Here is a 27,537-nt window from a genome sequence, read left to right on the forward strand (position 1 = left end):
ACTTATAAAATTTTTGTACATAGCTTTCATCATTGGCACTTCCACTCTGTTAACTTGTCCTTAATGTGTCCCATACCAACTGCCTGTCTTTTCCAGACTCCTATCTTTTCTCCATCATATGTCTTAATGTAAAGATCAGGTCAAACGTTGATCTGTCTTTCCTAAAACCATACTGTTCTTCTTCCATTTCTCCTTCTAGCTTCCTCCTCAGTCTGCCTTCCAATACTCTCTCAAATATCTTAGCTACATGGGCAATAAGGGTGATCCCTCTGTAGTTATTACATTCCTCAACAACAGTTATTGCTGTAAAAATATTTACATTCAACCAACTCTGTATGTGGGATCAAAGAATAGTTGATGTACTTAACGCCTGGTCTAGTGACAATCCAGGAGAGTGCTCAAAGAGCTCCAACTGCCTATGGTCAACGCACCACAAGTGGACAGATAAGCCGCTATGTAAACATACCGAAGTCTGATGAGAAGATACAGAATCTTATAAATAAAGTTGTAGGGGGTTCGCTGTCTGTAATTTCATTTGTTTTGCCAATTTTTCAGATATTTATCCGTTTTAGGTCAACTCAAGACCGAATCGGTGGTTTTTACTTTTCGTGTCTGTTTGTCTGTTTATTTGTTCCACCATCATGGCAAAACGGCTGGATAGATTTCAACCAAATTTCATATCTGGAGTATACTCACCCCGGGGAAGGTTTCTATATGCATTTCATTTTAAAATGTTTGATTAGACGGGGAGTTTCTGGTTTTCCTCCATTTTCTCTTATACTATTGATTTCCTGTAAACTCCGTGGACCATATGTGAAACGTCTCTTCATTATAAACAACTTTTGTTATGTTCATAATTTACCTTACTATTCAAATGACGGAGAAATTTACTATTTTCTGCAGGTATCATGGTCTGCGTGTGTGACCGACAGACCGACAACGAACCTACAGGTTACCATGGCAACGTCTCTGACTGCTTGCCAGCAGGGAAGTAACATATTGCCATTTTCCTCATCATACCTTTAAATTCATGGTTGTTCCTTGGGTCAATCGGCCATTCTGTAGGATATTGGCGGAATATCGTTGGAGTTTATAACCGTCCTCGAATAGCTAAAGTAATAACAACATGAGTCATCTTATCTGTTGACCTAAGAATGCCTGCGCCTAAATTTCTCCTCTGTTACCTCTTTCTTATATCCATAACTCACACCAGCATAATTTATTGAGGGGCATTTGATTTTCCAATACATTCACTTGGTATTTACATATTTGTCGTCATCCGGCTGTCCTCAGTTTTAATCCATTTTCTATTAATTTCAACTTTCTTTACTGAATTATTTTCTTCCTTAATTACACCGTATGTATGTGAGTGTTAATCCCGAAAGCTTGACACTCTTACCTTTGAGGAAATATTCTAAGCTATGCAAATGTATAACTTTCGGCCCCAGAAAATATCGAAATATGGATGCAATTTTAACGACGGTGTACACCTTCATTTCGGGATAATTGGTGGCTAATCTGTAAGTCTTATCACAAATCAGAAAGCACAATCTCGTTTCATTTTGGAGAGATCTACAACTTTGGTCCTATGACTTTTTATCGTATTTCTATTCCTTATACGTTAAATAGAGCTGTATTTCTCGATTTCAAGTTAATTTTGTACTTTCACACGTATATGTTAACATTAATTTGGCACACTTATAGGAAAGATAGAATCATGACATTTGACACGCACATTGGCATGACCAGTGGCAATGTGATAGCCAAATTTTATTATACTATCTGTCACATGAGTATCACAAATATAAAGTAGTATGCGAAAACTGTACAAAATGTCACACCCAATGATTCTAACTCAATCTAACCCATAAATATAGGAGATACGAGAAGATGTCATGGGACCAAGAACAATTCCGCCAATATCCCGCAGAATGGCCGATTGACCCAAGGAACAACCAACGGACAGAACATTTCCAGGTGCTTTAAATTTTTCATGTTTTTCCCCGAAGAATATTGAAATATGGAGGCAATTTTAATGATGGTGCAGATCTTCGCGAAGTCCTATCACATAAGGGAAGGCCAATCGCTGTTCAGTTTGGAGTGATCTATACCCTTGGTCTTATGAATTTTTGTTGTATCTGTATACTTTTTACGTTTGATTTTTGTCTATTTCTCGATGTTAAGTAAATTTGGACTTTTCACATGCATAATTCATACTTTCAATCACTTATAAGAAAGATAGAATCATCAAACCCTACACCCAGTAGCCATATGTGAGCCAAATGCTATGCAGCTATCACATACTTATCTGAAAAGTAATGCAATGTGAGATAATAGATCAGATCAGATATCATACGACCTGCCATTTAGGCCGTTAAATCTGACGTCTTACGGTACAATCATTTATCGATATGACGTACCGTTTTGCAGCAGTCAATCTGTAAATGAAGGTCTGCAATATTTTAAGCATGCATATACTTTCATATGTCGATCTATATATATTCACTGATGTCTTCTTGTAGCGATCGAGAAAGGGTGTGTCTGCTATTGTAATCAGTACTCCCCACACCGACTTTGACTGGCAGTAGGAATGGGGTCCTTCTCCAACACCTGTGTAACTGGCATTAGTAAGGAAGGCCTACCATTGTAGTGAACAATTCACTTCTCGATTTGACTTGCAGAAGGCAAGGGAGCAGGCATTGTTGTTTAAAAGTCCCCTACCCAATTGTATTTGGTTGTAGGCAAGGGTACCCGCCCTTATAAACAAATGTATCCATCTAAAATGTGACTGATATTAGGCATAGTGGCCTGCTATTTTGATGGAAACTCACCAACTTGGTGTGACTGGTAGTAAGCTGGCTGGTGTAGGAAGAGGGGTGAGACAATATTAAATAGTGTGAGCCTCCCTTTATAACCTTTTTGAACTGGCCTTGTGCCCTGGAATATCTGTGTCAATCGGCTGTTCGCCAATATACAGTTTTAAGCTAATGTATGCTGCGCGCCATTGTCCTGGCTCCGTGTGGTTGCGCGTAACTGCGCATGCGCCCGCCGGCTACCAAGAGACTTGCTTCCTCCTCGCTTCTGACGCGAGAGCCAGTTCGCTTGAGGCAGCCATCATGAGCGTGCGTGTGATTGTGTGCTACGCTATGCGGTGGTGGATTTCCTTCAAACCGCCGTAATTAGTGCATTAACGGGGATGTTCCCTGGTAGAACTAGTTGGAGACCTCCTGCCATTTCCTCTGATCATATTTTTGCAACTATATTTCTCTTGGATACTTGCTAACGAGGTCTTGTTACTGGACTCGTGACTGCATTCTTTTCAACAATGGCCAGGTTTGAATTTCTCACAATTTCTTCACCACCAAAGGTATGTACCAGTGTTTGAAACATTTTAAGCGTCGTCCAGAAGAGGATTTTGATATTTTCGAAGATTTCAGGGAACATGGGAAAAATAATAATAATAATAATAATAATAATAATAATAATAATAATAATAATAATAATAATAATAATAATAATAATAATTTAAATTTCGTCGTTAAATTGGTACCTATTGGCATGTGCGGTTATGAAAATCTGAAAAACAGTTTCGGCAACTAATCACAGTAATGTGGAAGGTCCACAGTGAACTGAATTGGGATATTTAATTTAAAATTAAAATGAGTTTTTTTGGCACTTTAAATTGTAACTTTCCTTGTGAACCAAGGTACAGTCTCCAAGATAGCGGGCTTAACTTCCTTTGGGGTTTCTGTTTGCTTCCCTGTGATTTGTTTTCTCCTTTGTTAGGTATGTTTTCTTCTCCCCTCCCACTTCTGGGGTTTTTTGTGAATTATATTTTCCTCTTGCATGTCTTCATCATTGTCTTTTTGGAGGCGTTGCTTTTGTTTGGTGGTTACCTTGACAACAGTTTTGTGTGGGGATTGTTGTCGGGTTTGGATGTTGGCTGGCGCATGGAGCCTGTGGGGATCTTGAATTATATATTACTGAGTTGAGTGTATCGTTTACTGTTTTAAATGTTAATTAATTAATTTTGACCACCCTTTAGAGTTGTGTTACCTTTTCTTGCCCCGGGTGGTGGTGTATTTCTACGTAAAATTCTATATGTCTTGGAAACTGTCCTTGGTGGAAACTGAACGCTTTAATTTTGGTAATCATGAGAAGCGGCCGCGTTGAAAATCAATTTAATTGAAAACCTTGTTAACTGAGTATGGTATTTTTAATTAATTAACTATCCGTGATCGATCACATTTTTATTCAAGGTAGTATTTATGTAAGGAAGTCAATTGGTTTTCCGTTGTTTTTCAGATCACATTTTATTAGGTACGGAGGTCATCCTTTTCTTTTCTTTGTTGTTTTCATAATAATTATAATTTATTATCTGTTAAAGAATATCTATTTACCTTAATTGTTAATTACTAATGAATTAATTTTTCTTTTAAACTATACCTGATATTTCTTGATTCATTTTATTAATTGTTATTTACTTTTCCCCTTTTTCAACCTTACGTTGAATTTATTTACTGATTTTGGTTTTACTTTTTAAAATAAACATAGGTTTTATCAACTTAAAGGTTTAATTTGTTACCTCCAATTTACCTTTCAATTAAAGTTCTTTAATTTCATTTAAGTGTTGGTTTTCATTCGCCACGTTCGGTGGAGCACTGTCACCGATTTTCTTGTGTATTAGCTTCCACGGCCTTTAGTCGTCTTCCTCCGCTGCTTCCGGTAAGTGTGGTAACTTAATCCTTTGGTAATTTCTATGGTTTCTTGTTATTTTATTGTGCTCGGACCTTTGTTGTCATTTTTCTTGTGCCCATGGTTCTTCCTCGTGTTCGCTATAACTCCTATTTTGGGGCGGACACACTAGCAACCTTCTCACCAGGGTCTCTACCTACCTCTCTCTTTATATCTATCTATCTCTATCTCTCTCTCTCTTCCTCTCTCTCTGTCCTTTTTCCTCTCTCTTCTACTCTCACCCTGGTGGGTAAGGTTATTGACCTCATCATCCCTAGGTCGTACCGGGGACCTAGAGGGTGGTGACGGTCAGAGGGGCCTGTCATTATAATTATATCTGCACAACTCAATTTTGACTGGTAGTAGGGAAGTTGCCAAACATTCTAATGAAAACTTTAATCTGTCTGTAAGTAGGAAAGGGGGCCTGCCATTGTAATGAAAACTCCCAAATCGATTGTGACCGCGCAGTATGCGATGGGGCCTGCAATTATAATGAAAACTTTCCAATTCGATTGTGAATGGCAGTAGGTAAGTGAGCCTGCATTTTTCATCACAAATCCGTAACAAGCACTTTACATTGGAAACACCGTATTGGGAACCTCCCTATGCTGTTTCTCGGATAATGCTAAGAGACATGCCATTTTAAAACAATCTTATTCTGTATGTGCAGTATTTACTTCGATATTCGAATACAATGTAGAACACCGTAGCGAAAAACGGGTACATTTGCTAGTACTGTAATATACTAAGGAACAGGAGCACACTGCAAAGTTAATGTACAAAATTTGAGTTAGGTACAACATATTTTTAGCATCAATGTAGGAAACATTTGCTTTGAGAAATGGAAAAATTTGTGTAATGAAATTTCAAGTAATAGAGAAATAAATACTTGTAAAGAACAGATGGCAGGAAAAATTAAATTATTTTGAGGTATAGAAACTTCGAGTAATAGAGGTTCGAGATATCGAGGTTCAACTGTATTTGAATATTTAAAAATATAGTTTTCAATTAGTCTCCATGGCTCAGGCAGCAGCACACCGGCCTCTCACTGCTGGGTACCGTGGTTTAAATCCCAGTCACTCCATGTGAGATTTGAGCTGGACAAAGCAGAGGCGGGGCAGGTTTTTCTCCGCGTACTCTGGTTTTCCCTGTCATCTTTCATTCCAGCAACACTCTCCGATATCATTTCATTTCATCTGTCAGTCATTAATCATTGCCCCAGAGGAATGCGACAGCTTCGGCACCCGGCACAATTCCTATCCTCGCCGCTAGATGGAGCTTCACTCATTCCATTCCTGACCCGGTAAAATGACTGGAAACAGGGTGTGGATTTTCATAGCTTTCAATTATTAAAATGCTGCTTAGATACTTGATGCCTCTCATTAATTAACAAATAAATAATTATTATATTATCTACTGAGTATAAAAGCTTTTTACCTGCAGACTATATTACAATATATATTTGTTTCCTTGTCCACCTACCGTTTATCTATGAACTTTCTAAGAGCTTCTTGGAATGTCTCAGCAGTGAGGGCATGACTTAACATACTCATAATCCATGTATCTAGAAAATGAAAAGAACTTGCATAAGTAACTGAAAAAATATCAAAAAAGGCTTTCACGGCCGCAGATCTTATAATCACAGCAATAGAACCAGCTTTTGGGTGGTTAGGCCGGTTGCATTATGCAGAGTTTCGTCCAGACGTGCCATTTGGACTCATCAGCTGGAATGGCACGCCCCTCCAGGACTCTGCTTAGCAGTGGCAGACCAAACTGTGTGGCCCCGCCGTGTTAGCAAATCAAGTTTGCTAACCTGCTAAAGGAGAAATGATTTCTCCGTTTTTTGATATTGTATCTCCAATGGGGGAGCATTTTTTAACGGAGAAATCATTTCTCCTTTAGCAGGTTAGCAAACTTGATTTGCTAACACGGCGGGGCCACACAGTTTGGTCTGCCACTGCTAAGCAGAGTCCTGGAGGGGCGTGCCATTCCAGCTGATGAGTCCAAATGGCACGTCTGGACGAAACTCTGCATAATGCACCGGCCTAACCACCCAAAAGCTGGTTCTATTGCTGTGATTATAATAACTGAAAAAACTTTATAATCAATGTAGGTAGAAGACAGGTATTAAATCAAGTAGAATAAGAAAACAGAGAGGAGTGTGAAGACAGAGAGATAATGTGATTGTTATTTTAAAGGACACAGAAATGGTACAATCAACCTCTCTTAGGCAGGAAAAAGAGAAATCAGTTGAAGTTCAACAGTTTTACTTATACAGATATATAAAGACAATAAGATAGAATATATCACTGCAATACTGAGGGGAGTGGCAGCATGTATTTATGTACTATGGTAATGGATGAGCGAAGCACTGCATTTGCGAGATGAGTGGGTTTGAATACCATTGACGGCTATCCTGAAAATGGTTTTCTGTGGTTTCCCCTTTTCACTTCCATCAAAATACCAGGACAGTTCTTATTCATAGGCCATAGCCAATTCCTTCTTCCTAATTATCCAATTTCATTCACCAACATTCACTTCATTAGCTCCTCAAATGAGCTTCACGTCAGGAAGGCCACCTGGCCGTAAAAACATTGAGAATATAATGAAAAAATACATTAGTAGGAGGCTCCATAATATGAAGGAAATACAATCATCAAAACGGCCCAAATCCATGATAAACAGGGCATTAAAAATCACGTTTGATACCAATAAGTACCAAATCCCATAGGGTGAATTGGCTAAAGCATAACATATCCATGTAGCCAATGAGGAGCCATTTCTGGGGCATGTGTCCAGTAGCTACAGAACACTTTGTTTACCTTACCTTATTGTGTTGAATGATTTTATTTACTATTACTTAACTAATCTGTGTCTTTGCTGTAAATAACTTAATTTTGATCATTGTATATTTAATTTCAGTCAGTGTCCTAATGACTGCAGTGAAAAGTATGACTTTTAAAGGGAAGTACTTATAGTTTCAGTGCCAAAAAAGTACTAAATCCATCCTCTTTTCTTGAAGATATCGTAAACTGCAAATGTTTTAACAGAAATACTTGGTATAGAAATGCAGTTATTTTGTCTAAACATAATCAAAGTGCTAACATTAATTTTCAGTGGAAATTTTATATTCTGAGTGTTTTTCTTCTCTCCTGTAAAATTTTACATTTTAGATTTGGTACCTTTTGGAAATAAGTTTCTCAGATGGTGTTGAACGACATTAGTAGACAAGTAAGTTTGAATGGAGTTTTTAAAAGTAGGAAAGATGATAGCATAGTATGAAGACAAAGATGAGATTCAATAGGACAAATTGGGGCAAATACTAATTTACAGGAAGTGGAATTAGAGATTAGAAGAATTTATCAAGGGAGATGTTCAATAAATTTCCAATTTCCTTGAAATCTTTTCAGAAAAGATTAATAATTGATAAGGAATCTGCCACCTGGATGACAGCTCTAAATGCAGATCAGATTGATTGATTGATTGATACTCACACTTCAGGCCCTGTAACTTTCTTGATTGAAGAGAACCATTGACTTTACTAAAGTCATTGTACAATGTATAGCAGTCATCTGGTTTCCAGCCCATAGCACTGTCATACTGAAATAATTAAAGAATTCATCATTCACTAATCACTATTCACTATGTCACAGAGAATTTTGTAGAGAATAATTATAACAAATTATTAAAACTTATATTTAATTAACTATCAACAGGAAGACAAAGAAAAGTAATCCTAGAAGAAACAAGGGTGATTAAGAAATAACGAATGTTTATATATGATGAACTGTATCACATCATGGTCCAATTGAATTTATTTAACTGTGGAACATTTTGAATTTAGCGCTAAGGTAAGAGCTTAGGAATGCTGGGTGACCATGAGTATAAACGTGTCGAACCAGTAGCAAGCAGGGTGCAGCGCTTTTCCCCCAGATGTATCAAGGCAAGATGCCGTCATTTTACTGGTGTAAACCCCGTCGATGGCTTGGGTACGCGAGGAGAAGAGAGAGTGAGCAAACAACATGCAAGAGATAGAGCAAGAGATTTGAAATTGGGGAACTACCGAACAACATCAGGGTGTTCCCTAACACAAAATATCCAGATCTGAAATCATTTGAATTTGATACCGCATATAAGTCACAGAGCCATATCCCACAGATCCATGACAAGGACAATTCACGTTGATATTTTCAAAGTAGTATGAGCCATTAAAATTATGTAACTGTGCCTGTTTTGTTTATTTCCAACTTATTTGAAATATCCATTGCGAGGTAGCTGGCCGAACACAAAGGGAGCCTCTTGTTAGATGGAGAATCACAATTGGCACGTTGGTCCCCTCAGACTATAAAAGGGAAACCGTAAGTGCAACCCTTCTCCAATGTGTCATAGATATTTGTACTGTGCATGTCATTTGCGAGGTCAAAATAGACAATGGTTTTCAGCAGGTAGTGATGCAAGAAAGTCTTGCACTTATATTTTAGCTCATCCTAGCAGTGTTAACTGTACTAAATACTGTAAATTATACAGAGTCTTTCTGTAATACAAATTTGAGCACGATAATTGGGAATACTACTGATAAGGACTGAAACATAACTGGGAGATGTCCCATAATTAGGTTGCTATTGGTTGATCGGAGTAATGTCTTGATAGCGGATATCATAAAATATATCCTAACCTAGGTTGCAAACGTGTATTTCGGATACAAGCTAAGCAGTGAAGATCTACGACTGTAACCTGTTTCCAAGTTTCCAGGCAATTATCTACAGAACGAGAGAGGAGTCAACACATCATGGACCCCAGTGGATTCGACCCAAAGACTTCAAGACCTGCTGACAGCACCACTGTCATGTACTAGGCTCAAAAATGTAACGGCCAAGTGGGCGTCGCAGATGGTTTCTGGAGTGAAAGATAAGTTTGACTGATTCATATTGGCATGAAATGTAGTGATTAGATTCAGATCAGGGTCAATGTAAATAGATATTAGCTGTAAAAGTAAGCTAGACGGGCATTTGTGTCTTGCTCATCATATCCAATAAATACGTTTGGGGCTGTGTACATTTTCTTTACACTTATTTTATTAGTGGTAGGTTAGAATGGATATGAGGGTTGCATTAGGATTTCTCTTATTAGGTGTGTTTCAGGGTATTTCAAAAGTGCCTTTTGGACATTCAAATTTGTGCATGGTTAAGATCATCACAATAAACTGGAGAGCATTGCGCCTCACGAGAATTGAAGGGAAATCTAGAGAAAATGGAAGATTAGACTGAGAATTAGGATGTGCTTGAGTAGAGTTGATGCATGTATTACAGCTGGCAGGACAAATGCAGAGAGGTTACTTTCAATGTTGAATTTAGTGAGGACCATCCTATGAAAGTGGCAGGCAAACCCTAAATGTGCTCCAGAACTGAACCAGGGACTATTGAGTATGAGGCCATGATGAGTCATGATTATTGTGGGTAGGCCTAGAATTGAAGATAGTATTGTGGCTGACTTAATGAGTTGTACAGGGTCTGAGAGAGAGTGTACCCCATACCATGTGTTGAAATGAATGATTTATTTGACGGCCAGAGTGCACGACTTCTTTCTGCTCGGCAAGCTTATTTGCCAGTTATAGAGCGATGTTAATTAATCTCCACTGAGGACATGTCCAGAGAAAGTGAGTTGTACTCACAATCCTGTTAGCCAAGGATAAGGTACGATACGCAGGGTGCCTGAGCCATGCAAACAAAAATTTTATTTTTCCCTCTGTGACCAGCTGATCTCATGTTTGGAAACTAGAAGACCAGAACAATGCTTGCATGTAGGAACACAACCTACTGACTACCAGATGATTGACAACTCATAGGATTGCTTCCCGCTATTTCCATCCAGTAAATATTTATGTTTTTCTTTTGAGGTACAGTGTTTTGTGTGATTCGTTTTTTGTTCTTGTTCATGTCTTGTGATTATGGTGTCAAATTGGTGTGTTTGTTAAAGGGAATATTAGCCAGCGGGCTGTTTTTGGGAAGCAAAGTTCTGTCCTTGATTTAATTAGAGATGGGTTTGGTTCCCGTCAGTCAATCCGGTGTAAATTTGGAAAGGATATTTCAGTGGACCAGTCCCAAACAAGTTTATTAATATGTGTGTATCCAATTAACTCAGAAATTAGAAATTTGGGTGGTGCCCTTATAATTCGAGTCGATCATTTTTTTTCACTTGTCTAAAGATGGATCAGATTTTCAGTATGCGCCAGGTAATTGAAAAATGCTACGAGAGGAATAGGCAGTTGTGTTTATGTTTCGTAGATCTAGAGAAAGCATATGATAGGGTACCGAGGGAAAAGATGTTCGCCATACTGGGGGACTATGGAATTAAAGGTAGATTATTAAAATCAATCAAAGGCATTTATGTTGACAATTGGGCTTCAGTGAGAATTGATGGTAGAATGAGTTCTTGGTCCAGGGTACTTACAGGGGTTAGACAAGGCTGTAATCTTTCACCTTTACTGTTCGTAGTTTACATGGATCATCTGCTGAAAGGTATAAAATGGCAGGGAGGGATTCAGTTAGGTGGAAATGTAGTAAGCAGTTTGGCCTATGCTGACGACTTGGTCTTAATGGCAGACTGTGCCGAAAACCTGCAGTCTAATATCTTGGAACTTGAAAATAGGTGCAATGAGTATGGTATGAAAATTAGCCTCTCGAACACTAAATTGATGTCAGTAGGTAAGAAATTCAAAAGAATTGAATGTCAGATTGGTGATACAAAGCTAGAACACGTCGATAATTTCAAGTATTTAGGTTGTGTGTTCTCCCAGGATGGTAATATAGTAAGTGAGATTGAATCAAGGTGTAGTAAAACTAATGCAGTGAGCTCGCAGTTGCGATCAGCAGTATTCTGTAAGAAGGAAGTCAGCTCCCAGACGAAACTATCTTTACATCGGTCTGTTTTCAGACCAACTTTGCTTTACGGGAGCGAAAGCTGGGTGGACTCAGGATATCTTATTCATAAGTTAGAAGTAACAGACATGAAAGTAGCAAGAATGATTGCTAGTATAAACAGGTGGGAACAATGACAGGATGGTACTTGGAATGAGGAGATAAAGGCTAATTTAGGAATGAACTTGATGGATGAAGCTGTACGCATAAACCGGCTACGGTGGTGGGGTCATGTGAGGCGAATGGAGGATAGGTTACCTAGGAGAATAATGGACTCTGTTATGGAGGGTAAGAGAAGTAGAGGGAGACCAAGACGACGATGGTTAGACTCGGTTTTTAACGATTTAAAGATAAGAGGTATAGAACTAAATGAGGCCACAACACTAGTTGCAAATCGAGGATTGTGGCGACGTTTAGTAAATTCTCAGAGGCTTGCAGACTGAACGCTGAAAGGCATAACAGTCTATAATGATAATGTATGTATGTATGTATGTATGTATGTGTCTAAAGATGGTATCAAATCAAAGCCTGTGGACTAACATTTCAATCAAATTTATCGGGATCTCCACCAGATGACGTAAATTCATTATGTTCCATGTTATTTAGAACTCTTTTCTCACGGGTACGTGACCTGATGTATTTTAATGACTATTGATTTCAAGTTGTGTAATTTTCCATATATCTGTAAATTCTGTCTGAGCTTTGTAAGGGATATTTACATGCTTTTATTTTGGTTTGATCTTTATGTTATATTGTTTTTTACCCCTTTTTCCTGCTGAATTCTCATTTACAAAGGCGTATTACAGAACCTGTCCCAGTATTGTATGATAATTTTAGTTAGAATTATTTTTTTAGACATTCAGACACACCACAAAGCGTCTCCACTGAGCTAGGCCATGCAGGGACAGGGGATGGTGCAATGTGGACTCTGCAGCTGGAGTTTTTCAGCCATTCTTATATAAGCTACAATGATTGATTTACACATTTGGGTAGTGCAAATTCTGGCTCGTAACATATTCAGTCATTGAGTGTAGAGATTTCTAAAAATGAACATGTATGTTTAATAAACCAGCTGACTATGATGTTCAGTCAGTTATTCATGTTTTTGAATTTTGAAAACTTTAAAGCTGTGCATGGACCTCGCAAATCATAAACCACAAATTCTCTCAAATGATGCTATTAACCTTCTGTTTCAGTTCATCCATAATGGCCTTGGTACAACCTGATCTCTCTACATCATGAGCGTTTGTTCTCCTTTTTTAAACTGTATGCACTGCACGCACAAGCCTGAATGAGAAGGTTGTGCACTGACTTCCTTGGAGCATTATCAACATTATGGTAATGGGTTCATTAACCAAATGGCCACAGGGGGTAAAACATGCATTTAGCTCAAGCCCAACCTCTGAAAGGAAATAGCAGTCACTTGGGTACTTGAGTGGCATCATTCAAATTTGTCAAAAATGTCATGCAAAGTCAAACAAACTGCATCATTACAGAAACTCATGTGCATGTGTTTTCTGGAACTGTAAAGGAGTCTTACTCATTGAATTCATGCCAAGAAACACCACCATAAGTGATAATGCCTACTGTGCTACTCTAACTGGAGAACATCATCAACTTGAACTCATATACAGTAGTAAGGAGAAAAATAGCTCATTTGGATTCTATCAGGCCCAGCAATGGATCCTGTATGAAAAGTTGGACTATAATCCAGATGCAACTCAATTATGACCTTTTAAAAACTTCTAAACATTTGCACTTGTCAGTTTTACATCACTTGCCCCACATACTGCAGCCACTTAATGTCTGAGCACTAATTACTTGACAACTGAGTAATAATAATAATAATCGTATGGACTCAGCTACCGTTTGCAGACATTTCGATTTGATGCCATCTGGCTGTCTGCTCGTCAATTTCGACGTTCCGTTTTACTCTAGGTCCGCTAGATGGCAGACAGGGTAAACCAGATCTCTCTTGGGCGTCTATGGCTGAGATTTAATTCATTTTGTCGGGTAAATACCAAATGTATCACCAGAGATCTTTTACATGCCGACATCGTACGACATGGAGTGTCGAATGGACTTTCTTCCGCCCTTTAAAAATCCGACTACCTCTGCCGGGTTTCAACAGGCTATCTTGGGATCCGGAAGCCGACACACTACCACGCATCCACAGAGGCAGCTGACAACTGAGTGATTAACAGCTTTGTTTTCATAATGGTGGTGAACCCACAAATGATGGTACAGCACTTCCAGGAGCAATGAAATTTTAAGTCAATCATTTGCTTTGGAAAAGTGGATGAACAATGTTAGCTGTAGTCTAGTCCTTTTATCAGGAGTGGCTGTTCAGCTGCAAGATACAAAGAGCTTTCCCTTAAAGTGGGTTTGACTGCTCATCAGGAAGACCAGAAACTTAGAAACTAGAGACAAGCACAGCAGGACATAAGGCTAGTTGTTACTGGGCGAGTTGGCTGTGTGGTTAGGGGTGCGTGGCTGTGAGCTTGCATCCAGGAGATAGTGGGTTCGAATCACACTGTCGGTATCCCTGAAGATGGTTTCCCATTTTCACACCAGACAAATACTGGGGCTGTACCTTAATTAAGGCCACGACCATTTCCTAGGCCTTTACAATCAATCAATCAATCAATACTGATCTGCATTTAGGGCAGTCGCCCAGGTGGCAGATTCCCTATCTGTTGCTTTCCTAGCCTTTTCCGAAATGATTTCAAAGAAATTGGAAATTTATTGAACATCTCCCTTGGTAAGTTATTCCAATCCCTAACTCCCCTTCCTATAAATGAGTATTTGCCCCAGTTTGTCCTCTTGAATTCCAACTTTATCTTCATATCGTGATCTTTCCTACTTTTATAAACGCCATTCAAACCTATTCGTCTACTAATGTCATTCCACGCCATCTCTCCGCTGACAGCTCGGAACATACCACTTAGTCTAGCAGCTCTTCTTCTTTCTCTCATTTCTTCCCAACCCAAACTTTGCAACATTTTTGTAACGCTACTCTTTTGTCGGAAATCACCCAGAACAAATCGAGCTGCTTTTCTTTGGATTTCTTCCAGTTCTTGAATCAGGTAATCCTGGTGAGGGTCCCATACACTGGAACCATACTCTAGTTGGGGTCTTACCAGAGACTTATATGCACTCTCCTTTACATCCTTACTACAACACCTAAACACCCTCATAACCATGTGTAGAGATCAGTACCCTTTATTTACAATCCCATTTATGTGATTACCCCAGTGAAGATCTTTCCTTATATTAACACCTAGATACTTACAATGATCCCCAAAAAGAACTTTCACCCCATCAACGCAGTAATTAAAACTGAGAGGACTTTTCCTATTTGTGAAACTCACAACCTGACTTTTGGCCCCGTTTATCAACATACCATTGCCTGCTGTCCATCTCACAACATCTTCGAGGTCACGTTGCAGTTGCTCACAATCTTGTAACTTATTTATCACTCTATAGAGAATAACATCATCCGCAAAAAGCCTTACCTCAGATTCCACTCCTTTACTCATATCATTCATATATATATAAGAAAACATAAAGGTCCGATAACACTGCCCTGAGGAACTCCCCTCTCAACTATTACAGGGTCAGACAAAGCTTCACCTACTCTAACTCTCTGAGATCTATTTTCTAGAAATATAGCAACCCATTCAGTCACTCTTTTGTCTAGTCCAATTGCACTCATTTTTGCCAGTAGTCTCCCATGATCCACCCTATCAAATGCTTTAGACATGTCAATCGAGATACTGTCCATTTGACCTCCAGAATCCAAGATATCTGCTATATCTTGCTGGAATCCTACAAGTTGAGCTTCAGTGGAATAACCTTTCCTAAAACCAAATTGCCTTCTATCGAACCAGTTATTAATTTCACAAACATGTCTAATATAATCAGAAAGAATGCCTTCCCAAAGCTTACATACAATGCATGTCAAACTTACTGGCCTGTAATTTTCAGCTTTATGTCTATCACCCTTTCCTTTATACACAGGGGCTACTATAGCAACTCTCCATTCATCTGGTATAGCTCCTTCGACCAAACAATAATCAAATAAGTGCTTCAGATATGGTACTACATTCCAACCCATTGTCTTTAGTATATCCCCAGAAATCTGATCAATTCCAGCCGCTTTTCTAGTTTTCAACTTTTGTATCTTATTGTAAATGTCATTGTTATCATATGTAAATTTTATTACTTCTTTGGCCTTAGTCTCTTCCTCTATCTCGACATTATCCTTGTAACCAACAATCTTTACATACTGCTGACTGAATACTTCTGCCTTTTGAAGATCCTCACATACACACTCCCCTTGTTCATTAATTATTCCTGGAATGTCCTTCTTGGAACCTGTTTCTGCCTTAAAATACCTATACATACCCTTCCATTTTTCACTAAAATTTGTATGACTGCCAATTATGCTTGCCATTATGTTATCCTTAGCTGCCTTCTTTGCTAGATTCAATTTTCTAGTAAGTTCCTTCAATTTCTCCTTACTTCCACAGCCATTTTGAACTCTATTTCTTTCCAGTCTGCACCTCCTTCTTAGTCTCTTTATTTCTCTATTATAATAAGGTGGGTCTTTACCATTCCTTACCACCCTGAAAGGTACAAACCTGTTTTCGCATTCCTCAACAATTTCTTTAAACCCATCCCAGAGTCTGTTTACATTTTTATTTACCGTTTTCCACCGATCATAGTTACTTTTTAGAAACTGCCTCATACCTGCTTTATCAGCCATATGGTACTGCCTAACAGTCCTACTTTTAAGACCTTCCTTTCTATCGCATTTATTTTTAACTACCACAAAAACAGCTTCATGATCACTAATACCATCTATTACTTCAGTTTCCCTATAGAGCTCATCTGGTTTTATCAGCACCACATCCAGGATATTTTTCCCTCTGGTTGGTTCCATCACTTTCTGAATCAGCTGTCCTTCCCATATTAACTTATTTGCCATTTGTTGGTCATGCTTCCTGTCGTTCGCATTTCCTTCCCAATTTACATCTGGCAAATTCAGATCTCCCGCTACAATCACATTTCTTTCCATGTCGTTTCCCACATAGCTGACTATCCTATCAAATAATTCCGAATCCGCATCAGTGCTACCCTTTCCCGATCTGTACACTCCAAATATATCAAGTTGCCTATTATCTTTAGAAATGAGCCTTACACCTAGAATTTCATGTGTCTCATCTTTAACTTTTTCGTAGCTTACAAATTCTTCTTTCACCAGAATGAAAACTCCCCCTCCCACCTTTCCTATCCTATCTCTACGATACACACTCCAGTGCCGTGAGAAAATTTCTGCATCCATTATATCATTTCTCAGCCATGATTCAACTCCTATTACAATATCTGGTAAATATATATCTATTAAATTACTTAATTCTATTCCTTTCTTTACAATACTTCTACAGTTCAGCTCTAACAATTTTATGTCATCCCTACTTGATTTCCAGTTCCCTGTTCCCTTATCACCGCTCCCTAGGCTATCCCGTTTCCCTGAATGTACCTCCCTATTACCCTTCCAAACAAATTTCCTAACTTATACGTACCACTGCGGTTTAAATGAAGGCCATCCGAGCGCAGATCCCTATCTCCTACCCACCCATTAGGATCTAGCAATTTCACTCCCAGTTTCCCACATACCCACTCCATAGTCTCATTTAAATCCCCAATCACCCTCCAGTCAGTATCCCTCCTACACAGTATTCCACTAATAACAATCTCCGCTTTCTTAAACTTCACCCGTGCTGCATTTACCAGATCCCACACATCTCCAACTATGTTGGTACTTATATCAGCTTGCCTTACGTTGTTGGTACCAACGTGAAACACTACCACCTTCTCCTTCCCCTCCTCCCTCTCTTCTACTTTCCTCAACATCTGCCTCAACCTAATTCCTGGATAACATCCTACCCTGGTTCCCTTTCCTCCACACACTTTCCCCACGTGTCTAACGATGGAATCCCCCATGACCAGAGCCTCAACCCTACCCACCTCATTTGATCCCCTCCCCTCCTGGTCAGCCCTATCTTTCCTGATAGCTGCAGAAGCTACTTCCTCTTCCCTTTTCTCCTTCCCATGACCCTGTTCCACCTGTCTTTTCCTATCCTCTACTCTACATTTCCCTTTCCTACCTTTTCCCTTCCTCCTACTTCCATGCATCTCAGCAACAGTTTCCTGTCCCTCATCTTCCCTCTGTTGTTCTACCTGGAGTGACTCGTACCGATTTCGCACAGACACCTGTCCTGAATTCTGATCCTGAATAGAACCCTTGGCCTGCAATCTCCTTCCCCTTAGAACATTAGACCACCTGTCTTCTACAACTCCTCCCTTTCCTTCCCCTCCCTCTTGTACACCTACTGTAACCTGTACATTGTTTGAGGGAGTCCTATCTTCCTTCCTGTCTTCTGTGAGAATCCTAATTATCTCCCTCAAACTTTCCAACTCCTCCCTCATACCCCTCAACGCCTCAACACACCCACAATAAGTACACTCGCGCTCCTTAGCCATTCTTTACGGGGGAAAAATTATAAAATTAAAAAAAAAAGTAACTTATTTGCAAAAAAATAAATGAACGGAGGGATATATTGTCTGGGATAGTACACAACAATAAGGTAATTAATATACGACTACACTACAATACTACTTAGTCGTGCTCTATTTTTTTTTATTCTACAACCCCTAACAGGATAAAAACTGCTGTTAATTACTGAATATCGAAAGTAATAGCCTACACAAGAACTACACAATTACACAATTCCAAACTGCAATTCCAAACTATCCCATCATCGCCATAACACCTATCTGAGTCAGAGCGACACAAAGCCGCTAGCAAAAAAAAAAAAAGGCTACTCGTCCTATCCGATTCAGTAACGAGTATATGGATATTGTGAAGGCCTTTTTTTCTTCCACTTCTGCAGGGGCCACCATGACCTTATAAGAGGGTGTACGGGTAGCATGCCTGCAACTTGCCCGGAGGCCCTGGGTTTGATTCCCAGCCAGGTCATGGATTTTACCTGGATCTGTGGGCTGGTTCAAGGTCCACTCAGCCTACACGTTTACAATTGAGGAGCTATCTGGCTGTGAGATGGCAGCCACATATGGGAATCCAAGAATAACGGCTGAGGGGATTCGTCACGCTGACCACATGACACTTCGTAATCTGCAGACCTTCGGGCTGAGTAACGGTCGCTTGGTAGGCCATGGCCCTTTGGGGCTGTTGCACCATGGGGAGGGGGGTTTGTTTTGATCCTTATATAGATAAATACAGGATGTAATAATAAGGTACAGCCAAACGTTTGGATCCATTCCTTGCATATAGAATAAGAAAATATGCTATATGGACATGGATCCAGAAATGCTTCTTTTCCATGTTAGAACTCATTTTCTACAATTTACAAAGTAAATTAATTATGGGAAACATACAGAAACAGAATGTACCACCATCCCACATGAAACTCTTTTTTATATGCATATATGATGTACTGTATGGAGATGAGAAAAATGCAAGAACATGGAATGTGCCTGCAAGTACAAACTTCCTGTTTTGCCTAGAAAGGTTGGCTCTTATCTGCTTCTATCTGCTACAGGAAAACATTGACTCACACTTCACAGTATTCAGCATCCAGCCTGATCTAACCAGACATGTGAAAACTCAGATGAATATGGACGAATCTATCTGAATTTTTCACTTAATAATTTAGATAGACATTTCGTGTTTCAGTAGGCCTATTTTGATTTGCATTAGTTTTTACATTTCACTGATTTATCATTATCCTCGGCGTAACTCTCGTCCATTAAGAAATCAATTGTTTTTAATCTCTTCAGCGTCTTCAGCGTCGAACGCAGAACAACTCAATAGCAATAGCTGGATTACAAATGACAAGAACGAAGAGCTGCCAGTAAATGTACATTTTCCTAGAAGTGATTCCAGTGATAATCGCTCTGTGATAGTTGCTCAGTGATCATCGTGAAGGACTCCTTTTCTGAGTTTGCATGTTATCATTTTCCTATATGCGATGATCGCTGAACGATGATTGCTGAGCGACTATTGCTGGAGTCACTTCTAGGAAAACGTACCTTAAAGGTATATATAAAGTCGCCTGGGTATTAGCGGGCGTGCTATGGTAACGATTACGTCACTGGCTCTACTGGCAAAAACCCCTTCGCCCCGTGCCTCACCAGGCATGTGATTTCTTCTGATCTCCGAACAAGACCAGCGCATCCAGGATTGAATGTGACAGTATGCTGATGTATCGAGGGCATTTTAAACATTTCATGTTTGAGTATGCTGGTACATTCTGTTCCTGTGTGTTTCTCATGATTAAGGTAATTGTAGAAAATGAGTTCTAACATGGTAATAAGGCATTTCCGGAACCATGCGGTTATAACATATTTTCTTTTTCTACGCGTGAGGAATGTGTCGCCAAAGTTTGATCATACCTTGTTGTTACACTCTGCAGATTAATTATGAAGTGTTCTACATTGTTTTCCATATTTGAAGCATCTTAATTTTGTGAGTATTCAGCATTAAATTCTGAGATTAAAATATATTATGTGTAAGTCTGGCCTACATTCATTCAAATCTTCTTGGCAAACCACGAGGTGTTTTGTGTTATTGGTGCTGCTTTACGGTGTCAAAAAATTAACACTAAAATCATCATTAATGAATATTCTGCTGGTTTTTAAAATGTGGATGTACTGCAGTGTGATCCAAGTTCCCAGGGGCAGTCTATGTCACTAATGAGGAGGTACACCATTGTGCTGGGAAATCATGCAAAATTGTGAAAACCCACAGCCTGTTTCCAGTCATTTTACCGGGTCAGGAATGGAATGAATGAAGGCCCCATCTAGTGGCAAGGATAGGAATTGTGCCAGCTACCAAAGCCTGTCGCACTCTTCTGGGGCAATGATTAATGACTGACAGATGAAATGAAATTATATTGGAGAGTGCTGTTGGAATGAAAGATGACAGGGAAAAGCGGAGTACCCGGAGAAAAACCTGTCTCGCCTCTGCTTTGTCCAGCATAAATCTCACATAGAGTGACCAGGATTTGAACCACAGAACCCAGTGGTGAGAGGTCGGTGTGCTGCCGCCTGGGCCAAGGAGGTTTTCCCAAATCATGTAAAATTGTAACTCTAGCAAAATGTACAAAAACAGCCTATTTCAGTCACCTGTTTAGAAATGACAAATATAGCCTGACAGAACCAATCATTGAAGGGAAGATAGACATGGGCAGAAAAGATTATTCTAGATGCAGAACCTCCGACAGTGGTTCAACATTCACAATACAGCAGCTTTGATACAGAAAACAGTAAATATACACTGACTGACAGAGCAAATGCAACACCAAGAAGGAGTGGTCAGAACTTTATGCCAATTGCAGGGTAGACTGACGTCACTGAGGTATGCTCATGATGTGAAATGCGCCGCTGTGCTGCGCACGTAGCGAACGATAAATGGGACACGGCGTTGGCGAATGGCCCACTTCGTACCGTGATTTCTCAGCCGACAGTCATTGTAGAACGTGTTGTCGTGTGCCACAGGACACGTGTATAGCTAAGAATGCCAGGCCGCCATCAACGGAGGCATTTCCAGCAGACAGACGACTTTACGAGGGGTATGGTGATCGGGCTGAGAAGGGCAGGTTGGTCACTTCGTCAAATCGCAGCCGATACCCATAGGGATGTGTCCACGGTGCAGCGCCTGTGGCGAAGATGGTTGGCGCAGGGACATGTGGCACGTGCGAGGGGTCCAGGCGCAGCCCGAGTGACGTCAGCACGCGAGGATCGGCGCATCCGCCGCCAAGCGGTGGCAGCCCCGCACGCCACGTCAACCGCCATTCTTCAGCATGTGCAAGACACCCTGGCTGTTCCAATATCGACCAGAACAATTTCCCGTCGATTGGTTGAAGGAGGCCTGCACTCCCGGCGTCCGCTCACAAGACTACAATTGACTCCACAGCATAGACGTGCACGCCTGGCATGGTGCCGGGCTAGAGCGACTTGGATAAGGAAATGGCGGAACGTCGTGTTCTCCGATGAGTCACGCTTCTGTTCTGTCAGTGATAGTCACCGCAGACGAGTGTGGCGTCGGCGTGGAGAAAGGTCAAATCCGGCAGTAACTGTGGAGCGCCCTACCGCTAGACAACACGGCATCATGGTTTGGGGCACTATTGCGTATGATTCCACGTCACCTCTAGTGCGTATTCAAGGCACGTTAAATGCCCACCGCTATGTGCAGCATGTGCTGCGGCCGGTGGCACTCCCGTACCTTCAGGGGCTGCCCAATGCTCTGTTTCAGCAGGATAATGCCCGCCAACACACTGCTCACATCTCCCAACAGGCTCTACGAGGTGTACAGATGCTTCCGTGGCCAGCGTACTCTCCGGATCTCTCACCAATCGAACACGTGTGGGATCTCATTGGACGCCGTTTGCAAACTCTGCCCCAGCCTCATACGGACGACCAACTGTGGCAAATGGTTGACAGAGAATGGAGAACCATCCCTCAGGACACCATCCGCACTCTTATTGACTCTGTACCTCGACGTGTTTCTGCGTGCATCGCCGCTCGCGGTGGTCCTACATCCTACTGAGTCGATGCCGTGCGCATTGTGTAACCTGCATATCGGTTTGAAATAAACATCAATTATTCTTCCGTGCCGACTCTGTTTTTTCCCCAACTTTCATCCCTTTCGAACCACTCCTCCTTGGTGTTGCATTGTCACTGTCAGTCAGTGTATAAAAAATAACTATATAACAATGTTATTATTTTTATGTCCCATTAACTACTTTCGACGGTTTTTTGAGATGCCGAGGTGCTGGAATTTTGTCCATCAGGATTTCTATTATGTGCTGATCCCTTATTAAAGTGCTCATTTAATTGCTGTACTATCATTTATTGAAAGTATAGTAAACATTCATTTTATTAAGTCTTGGTAACTTGGAGTGACCAGGTCATATGTTTCACAATTCAACAAGAAGATTGGTACCAGTGTTCTATTGTCTGCAAGCTAAATTAAGGAAAAAGGGTTGCTACCTAATGTATGCACTACCTTCATGTACATGCTTCAGAACAAGGGAAAAATGGAAGAAAATGGAGTAGGCCAACGGACTACATTTCGGAAGCCCAACACAAGGCTAGAATGTCATACAACATTACTTTAAAGTAAGCGTAGGTGACAAGATGTTTGAACCAATGGAAAGGTAGCATCATTTGAAGATTGACAAGACGTTGGCTAAAACAAGAGATGTGCCCTGAAAGAGCGTAAGTAATGACTATGGGGGCAAATGAATAAAAATGACCAGCACTGGGGTTAACTGTCGATTTTTCTGGGAGTCTTTGAGGAGTGAAGTTGTCGATTTGCACGGAAAGCAAGAAGAGAGAAAATTTTATCAGTTTAGCGTGTGTGCACATAAAGGAAATGTATGGTATTTGTACATTATGTTGTGTGCTACGACAACTTAAGATTCAGCCCAAGTGCTCAGATTTTGATACTTAAATACTTCAGTGTAATTGAGCTCTGTATAAATTCTCATAGGCATGGGGGCCTATAAGGACAACATCAGTGCGTATAGATTGTTCTTAATTGTTTTGGGCAGAGATGAACTTGTAGCAAATTTTAACAGTTAGAGACAGCATAAACTTTTGTGGGATGGACTATATTATGAATGAGCATTTGCTTGTACCTTTGGTCAGCCTATTCTAATTTCCTAGCTGTGTGAGATCACTTAACTTTCAAGTGATATGAACAATGCATAGTACAACAATTTCCGGTCCAGTTCAAGGACTAAATGTTGTCTGTAGATTTGCCGGATAACACTGGTGCAGCTTAGAGTGAGAGGGGAAGAAAACAAACAGTTTCCAATGTCAGACAAGCAGTGAGGGGTGTTGTAGCGACATTCCACACAAAGAGAGGAGTGGAAGGCATCAGCACAGGGTTTTCTTCGCCAAGGATGGAGATGTACGGAGTGCTCGTGTTCATTTCTAAAGACATCATGGAGAAAATGGGCTATCATTAAAATAATAGGAGATAGCTGGTCTGGAGGCTAGTGGCTGAACCTTCGAAATAAGATGAGTAACACCTTTTCTATGAAATCATGGATGTGAGCGCATATTTTAATGTGGTCCAGGGGATAGGTTAGGTTTTGCTATGTAAATTTATTAGTCTTAGTGTACTTTGTTCTACCAGACTACATCCTAAGTTTCAGTAAGGTGTAGTATAGATTTGACATTGAAATGTAAGTCTTGTAAAGTACATGCCTGACTATATGCATGAAGTCATAGTTTGCCAGTTTTATCACAATTGCATAGCTGAGTGGTTAGCATCATTTATGTGCTAAACATTTTCTGTTTAATCAGTGTTTTGTACTTTCTTTTCTTGAAGTAGAGATGCAAGGAATATCTTGGGTTAACTTTAACTTTAAAATTCAATTACATAAAGGATAGGTTTAGGTCCCTGGAATTAACCTGGGAGGAGTCCTTGTGGCTCCGGGCAAATGGGAGTGAAATGCGTCGTTGCCGGGTATCTGCAACATAAAATATTGGATTCAGCAAGAGAATCCAACTAGCCTCTTTCACTCCAACTCCAGCACGTAACCTACAAGAGGTGTCCCTGTTAAGCTGAGCAACCCAGTGGAAGGTTGGGTAACCAATCCCAGCGGGAAACTGGGTCAGTGAACCGATCAGTGCTGGGGGCTTCAAGGCTTACAACCTTGATAGTCAACAACTCGTCACTTTCGGGTGACCAACTATACACACTTGTGTGATAGACTGTATCAAACATGAAGTACGAAAACAATAATGATAAATCCCCAGGTGGTAACCAATCCACCCCCGTTCATGACGGGGCATATAGGTCATCGGATTCTGGGGGACCTATGCCTTCATGTGACCCAGTCAGAACTAAAAGAAAAAGGAACATCACATACCTAGCTACGATCAATATTAACTCGCTGATCAAGACCGGGAAACTTAAACATACCCTTGAAATCCTGAAAGACAAGAACATCAGCATTGCAGCCTTACAAGAGACACGGTTCCCAGATGAAGATGCCATGGAGTCTCAAGAATATAGAATATATAAGGGAAAGCCTGGTAAGAGAGTCATGATGAATGTACCCTTCCTGGGGACAGGGTTCGCAGTACACCACAAACTAGTTGCTAACATACTTGGCTTCTCTTCGCCCAATGATAGAACTTCAGTAATATCCTTCAGGTCTAGCAATAGGGGATACTCTTTGGTTAACTTCCATGCTCCTACCAATGACTCTAACAAGAAAAACCCAGAGACTACAGATAAGTATTGGGACACCCTTGAGGAAACCCTAGACCACATCCCACATCATCATACGACAATACTGCTGGGAGATTTCAACGCTCAGATTGGGAGAGAACAGAAATACCGAAAGATTGTAGGAAGATACCCCGCCCATAAGAGAACCAACAAGAATGGGGAACGGCTAATCAGTCTGTGCACCAAGTATGGATTACTCTTGAAGTCTACGGCTTTTAAACGCCTACCTAGGAAGGCCATGACGTGGCGCAGCCCAAACAGCATGATGGGCGAGTTCCAAATTGACCACGTAGCAATAGATAAGAAGCACCACTGCGACATTATGAACGTGAAGGTTTTACGAGGAGCTAACATAGACTCCGATCATTACCTGTCCATGGTTAAGATGAATCTGAAACCACTGTATAAGACCAAGGCTATGCTTATGAAGAAAAAGAAGATTCCTAGGTTTGATATCACCAAACTTAAAGAAGACAATGCAAGTTACCAAGAGAGTCTGAACCAACACATCAATAGGATTAACACCACTACAAATTGGGACCCACTTCGGGATGCTATAACAGACGCGGCTCAGAAGACGATCCCCAACAGACCTAAAGGAAACAAGCACCCATGGTGGTCAAACGAATGCGATGAGGCTATAGAATCCAGGCGACTAGCATGGCTCAAATGGAACCATCATAAAAACGAAACCAACCTACAAGCCTTTATTATACAAAGAAAGAACACCTCCAGCATCATAAGAGGGGCGAAAAGAAAATACAACAAAGAACTGATTAAGCAAGCCGAGGAGGATTTTGGAAAAAACAACTCCAGAGACTTATACAAAGGTCTAAAACAACAGACGATCCAGTTCACACCCCAAACTTTACACTTCCAGAGAACAGACGGATCATTGTGCCTCAATGATGATGACTGCATCAAGACCCTAGCTGATTATTTCCAAGGACTTTTGAATGCTGAAGAACCTGCGCAGCGCCTCCCAGTTAGAGAACCAGCTAACCCGGACACCAAAGACATCCCTCCTCCCACCTATGAAGAAGTAAGAGAGACCATTCAACTTCTCAAGAACAACAAAGCTCCTGGAGAAGACGGAATAGTGGCAGAAATGTTGAAACAAGCTGGTGAGCAAACATTCAGGCACATACACAAAGTAATCCTGGACATATGGGCTAAGGAAAGGCTCCCAGATGATTGGACATCAGCTGTTATCCATCCAATCCACAAGAAAGGAAGCAAAACAGATCCCAGCAACTATAGAGGAATATCACTCCTTTCAGTATCGTATAAAGTCTTTTCCAAGATTCTGGAAAAGCACATAACAAGACAACTGGATAAAGAATTAGGAGAATATCAAGCAGGGTTCAGAACTGCAAGGTCTTGTGCTGAACAGATACAAAATCTGAAGACCATCCTTCAATATAGCAAGAAAAGATGCCGACAGTGGGTAGCTATCTTTGTCGACTTCCAGAAGGCATACGACTCCGTGGATAGGATCACACTCTTCAACACCTTAAGAGAACTGGGACTAAACGAAAAAATTAATAGGTTGGTGCAAGCCACCCTGCACAACACCACTTCCAAAGTTAAGTTTAGAGGTCAATTATCAGAGAGCTTCACAATCAAAACAGGGGTGAGGCAAGGAGATGGTATCTCATGCATATTATTTAACTGTGTCCTGGAAAAGATCATAAGAGAATGGACCAGGTCATTACCTGAGAACACCGGATTAAGAATGGGGTTTAAATCAGACAACCTGAGGATTCCATGCCTGGCCTTTGCTGATGACCTTACTTTATTAGCAAACGACATGCATGAGGCCACTATGCAGCTTCAAACACTGCACTCTATTGCAGCTAAAGCGGGCCTCATGATCAACATTGGAAAGACCGAGTTTATGACCAACATCAAAGATGCCCCTACAACAATGGGAGTCAGTGATACAAAACACATCAAGAGAGCTAAAAATGTGAAGTACCTCGGAGAGTGGGTATCGGAGGACCTAAGTGAAACGATGGCTCTTGAACAAAGGAGAATCAAATTAGACAAGGCCTACCATGCCTGCAGAAAACTGTATGCCTCAAAGCATTTATCAAAGAATGTAAAACTGAGACACTATAATGCAGTAGTCAGACCATCAGTCCTCTATGCAGCAGAATGCCTATCCCTAACTAAAAAAACCCCACTGAGAGCCCTGGAAGTGCAAGAACGGAAATTCCTGAGAAGAATAATAGGGCCAAGGATCCTACCAGATGGAAGGCGATGGTACAAACCCAACAATGAGCTCTACCAGCATCAAGAAAACCTCATAGATGCCATCAGGAGAAAACGTCTGACTTTCTATGGACACCTATACAGAATGGATCCTAATAGATTATCCCATAAGATCTTCAAGGTTGCTAACAAAGGCAAAGCTACTGGATTCCCCTGGACCAAACAAGTGGACAAAGATCTTCCAGACCTTAATATTAATCAAGCCGCCATTACTAACAGAAATGCATACCGTTTAATGGTCAAAACTAAACCTTTCCTAACATCCCTTACATCAGC

The 27,537-nt window shown here is 40.5% G+C and overlaps 1 protein-coding gene across 1 annotated transcript in view; it reads right to left on the minus strand.

Moving 5' to 3' along the window:
* LOC136861051 (aminopeptidase N-like) overlaps nt 1–27,537 on the minus strand; it is a 119,580-nt gene that overhangs the window by 27,805 nt on the left and 64,238 nt on the right. Inside the window, exons 8-9 of the mRNA XM_067138797.2 lie at nt 8,229–8,334; nt 6,217–6,298 (exon numbers count right to left, since the gene is read on the minus strand). Coding sequence (XP_066994898.2) covers nt 6,217–6,298; nt 8,229–8,334 — 188 coding nt within the window. The remainder of the gene's footprint in view (nt 1–6,216; nt 6,299–8,228; nt 8,335–27,537) is intronic.

This window comes from Anabrus simplex, chromosome 1 (genome assembly GCF_040414725.1).
Source record: "Anabrus simplex isolate iqAnaSimp1 chromosome 1, ASM4041472v1, whole genome shotgun sequence".
NCBI lineage: Eukaryota > Metazoa > Arthropoda > Insecta > Orthoptera > Tettigoniidae > Anabrus > Anabrus simplex.